At 47.6% G+C, this 4,370-nt stretch overlaps 1 protein-coding gene across 1 annotated transcript in view; it reads left to right on the top strand.

Annotated features, from left to right (window-relative positions):
* LOC117937619 (nebulette-like) overlaps positions 1-4,370 on the top strand; it is a 76,525-nt gene that overhangs the window by 45,544 nt on the left and 26,611 nt on the right. Inside the window, exons 26-28 of the mRNA XM_034861695.1 lie at positions 459-569; positions 1,105-1,215; positions 2,557-2,664. Of these exons, the coding sequence (XP_034717586.1) occupies positions 459-569; positions 1,105-1,215; positions 2,557-2,664 (330 nt within the window). The remainder of the gene's footprint in view (positions 1-458; positions 570-1,104; positions 1,216-2,556; positions 2,665-4,370) is intronic.

The raw sequence follows: 4,370 nt of genomic DNA, 5'->3' as shown, positions 1-4,370 counted from the left end.
AATAATAATAATAATAATAATAATAATAATAATAATAATAATAATAATAATAATAATAATAATAATAATACTCTATTAATCCCACAAGGGGAAATTACAATTTACACTCTGTTGTTATTACACACAGGCCTGAACTACACACACATGCTCAGTACCTATACATGCACTAATGGAGAGATGTCAGAGTGGGGGGGGGGGCTGCCCATGGAAAGGCGCCCGTGCAGTTGGGGGTTCAGTGCCTTGCTCAAGAGCACCTTACCAGCACCCAGGAGGTGAACTGATCCAGTCCACCACCATACTTTGGTCCGTACGGGGTCTTGAACCCAACCCAACTCCCTACTGACTGAGCTACTACCCCCCCACATATATTAATATTGACTGACATGGCCTTTCATTCATTCATACCCGTGTTTCTTCATGTTTAAGTGTATGCATGACGTCTCTTTGTGTTTCTCCAGCTGAAGTACAAGGAAGGAGGGAAGAGGGAGTGGAGCTGCAGCCTGTACTCCGCCCTGCCCGAGACCGAGGAGATGAAGGCTGCTAAAGCCGCCATGGAGCTCCAGAGTGAGGTGGGGGGGTGGGGGGGTCATTAACCAAGTACATTTACTCCAGGGCTGTACTTCAGTCCAAATGTTGAGCTACTTGTACTTTACTTGAGTCTTGAGTCACTTTCTGCATAGAGAAAGAAAAGAGAGGTGCGCTGTAAGGTTGAGATGGTACGGTCCACTATGGGGGTGTCTGACACATGTACAAAGGAGGGTATAAAGAGGTTTTTAGCCCCCTGATTGGTATTTTTTCCTCTTTTTGTGGAGTGGGTAGTCTTTCATATGTTTTAAGCTGGTTACAAATGAATTGACAGTTGACACTTGACTGATAATTCATGGTAAATGTTTGTTTTATAGCCAAAGGTTTTGTTTTTATTATAATTATTATATCTGTTATATCTTTGTTTTTCTTGCTGAAAACTGCTGCTGGAGATATAAATGTTCTTGCGGGAGTCATCCTAAAAGGATTAATAAAGAGAAGTCTAAGTCTATTATATTCCACAATATTTGGAAGAGGAAATAAAATGTCCGCCTCAGTATTTCTGTGTCTGTGTTGCAGATTAAATACAAAGAGAAAGGCCGAGAGGAGATCAGCTGCAGCGTCTTCCACCAAATGCCGGAGACCAAGGAGACGGAGTTTGTTAAGCAGATCTCTGAGCTTCAGAGCGAGGTGAGTCAGTGTCCACACCTTAGTAATACAAAATATTATTATTACTATTATTATTATTATTATTTAATGTCATTTGGCCCATTCGAGATGAGCCAGGTCTTCGATCGGCCCCCACGGCATGGCAGTTAAATTTGTGTCCGACCTGATCCTGATCCTCTCTGACGTCCCACGTGGGCAACCATGACCTCACAAGATCAAGTCGGCCATAACCATCCATCCTCGTCCCCTTATCCGGTCTCGGGGGCAGCAGCTCCAGCAGGGGACCCCAAACTTTCCTTCCCCGAGCCACATCAACCAGCTCCGACTGGGGGGTCCTGAGCCATTCCCAGGCCAGGTTGGAGATATAATCTCTCCAACTAGTCCTGGGTCTTCCCAGAGGCCTCCACCCAGCTGCACGTCCCTCCACCTAGTCCTGGGCCTTCCCAGAGGCCTCCACCCAGCTGCACGTCCCTCCACCTAGTCCTGGGTCTTCCCAGAGTCCTCCTCCCAGCTGGACGTCTCTCCACCTAGTCCTGGGTCTTCCCAGAGGCCTCCTCCCAGCTGGACGTCCCTCCACCTAGTCCTGGGTCTTCCCAGAGGCCTCCTCCCAGCTGGACGTCCCTCCACCTAGTCAAGGGTCTTCCCGAGGCCACCTCCAATCTGGACGTCCTTCCACCTAGTCCTGGGTCTTCCCCGGGGCCTCCTCCCAGCTGGACATCCCTCCACCTAGTCCTGGGTCTTCCCGAGGCCACCTCTAATCTGGACGTCCCTCCACCTAGTCCTGGGTCTTCCCGAGGCCTCCTCCCAGCTGGACATCCCTCCACCTAGTCCTGGGTCTTCCCCGAGGCCTCCTCCCAGCTGGACATCCCTCCACCTAGTCCTGGGTCTTCCCGAGGCCTCCTCCCAGCTGGACGTGCATAGACCACCTCCCTAGGGAGTCCCCCAGGAGACATCCTGGACCAAATGCCCAAACCACCTCAACTGGCTCCTTTTGAAGGCGAATTGGAATCAGACCTAACAGGATGTGAGTTTTTGTGACTTCCTGTTCAGTCTGAAGGCGGCTGGAATCGGCTGGGACCTGTCCCCCTTGACCACGGCTTTTTGTCCCCGTCCCCGCCTGCCCCTCGTCCACTTTACATGCGAGGGACAGTTCACCTGACGTTAAGATATCGTTGCGTGGAAACGACAACGTGTTTTTTTGTATTGTTTACACACCATTAGGCTCATATTATGTGTTGTATTGTATTTGTATCGTGTTGTATATGGTTTTTTTTACAGGTTAATAACAAATGTCCTAACTTCTCTTAACAATGAAGTTAATCTTGATATCTTGTACATGTGTGTTTTATATTGATCCCGCAGACGAAGTACAAGAAGGGCCGAGAGGACCTGTCCAGCTCGTTGTTCTCTCTGCTGCCGGAGACGCTGGAGACGCAGTTTGTGAAGGAGATGGCGGAGACGCACAGCCAGGTAACAACCTTTAATCCTCATCTGGGGAGGACATACGTCTCTTTAATGGGGACTCGCCTCCTATTTTGGGACAAAAAGCTGTCCCTGTAAATAAAACCAGTAATATTCTGCATTATTCTGTATTTGTTCTTAGTGTCAACACATGTTCTACAAAAGCCTAAAAACAAACGCTGAACTTTTAAGATTAAAGTTGCAAATTTACACCGTAAAAACCTCCAATGTTCCCTGAGACGATGAAGTCCTAGGGACCTATCTTAGACCCTGACGCAGTGTCTTCGCTAATTAAAGACGTTTAAATAGCAAATACACCTGCGGCCATCTGTGCTCAGATCGTTAAAATAGGGTCCTTAATTTGTTTTGTTTTTTCAATAAATGCAACATCTTTCAATAAGTCAGTGAGTGTTAAATAATCAAGATTTCAATATTGGGTAATATAATTGTGATAATAATTGATTCCATAAACAAGCATCAACCTTTATCCCCAGCAACACGTTACATCAGGTCTTAATAATCCTGATAACTTCTGTTTGGTATTCATTTTATAAGAACAAAAAGGAATCTAGCTCCCAGTAAAATATGAACCGGTGACAATTAAAATCAATTCAATTTTATTAATAGTATCAATTCATAACAACAGTTATCTGGAGACCCTTTACAGATAGACCAGGTCTAGACCACACTCCGGGATTTACAAGGACCCAACAGGTCTAGTAGTTTCCTCCAGAGCAAGCAACAGGGCCACAGTGGAGAGGAAAAACTCCTTTTAGGAAGAAACCTGGGACAGACCCAGACCCAGACCCAGATCCAGGCCCAGGCCCAGACCTAGACCTAGGCCCAGAGTCCTTGCCTAGGTCCTGTCCTGTGGTCCTTTGTCCCTGCTCTGAGCATTTGGCCTTCTTTTAAACAGTTTTTTAGACCCGAACCAGGTCTTTTAAGGAGATTTTAAGTGTTTTAATCACACCGGGGGTCCCCTTGTGCCCATGCCCCTCGCAGCGCCCATCCATGGCACTGCGTTCTACCCTAACCAGACCCGGACCCAGACCCAGGCTCATGGTAGGCGGTGTCTGACGACCGGTTGGGGTTGAGATGAAGAGTGGCAATAACAGTCACAAAAACAGTAGTGTGTAGTAGTTCTTTGTAGCATGGCGGGGTACTGTGCTGCCTTACAAGGCCCAGCAGGACGGTGTACTTGTGAATCTGTTGCGTGGCGTGCAGGCCTGTGACCGGCGTCCCCCGTGCACTAACTGATCTGATGGTGCTGCTGTTTGTGTTCCCAGAGCAAATACAAGGAGGCGGGGAAGAGGACGCTGGGTAGCTGTCTCTACTCTCTGCTGCCGGAGACCAAAGACACTCAACACGCCAAGGAGCAGAGTCAGCTGTACAGCGAGGTACACACCACGCCTCACCCACCCCCCACGTCTCCATCCACTCAATCATCTCACGTTGGGTCAAATAACTCCTGGGAACAAATCTGCTGAAAGTGTGATGACGTCACATGACGCTGTTTTAGGGTCAGACTGGGATATCTGAGTGGTTGGAGACTTTTTAAGGTGTTTCTGTTCCTTTACACTGAATCACAACGTTCAACAACAACAAAGTGTTTCTAGACAAAATGGTTGCCGTCTCCATCACATGATCACTATGGGACAACATCACATGATCAATAGGGGACAACATCACATGATCACTATGGGACAACGTCACAT

Source organism: Etheostoma cragini, chromosome 22, assembly GCF_013103735.1.
Source record: "Etheostoma cragini isolate CJK2018 chromosome 22, CSU_Ecrag_1.0, whole genome shotgun sequence".
Taxonomy (NCBI): Eukaryota; Metazoa; Chordata; class Actinopteri; order Perciformes; family Percidae; genus Etheostoma; species Etheostoma cragini.
This window is presented reverse-complemented; position numbering and strand designations above follow the sequence as displayed.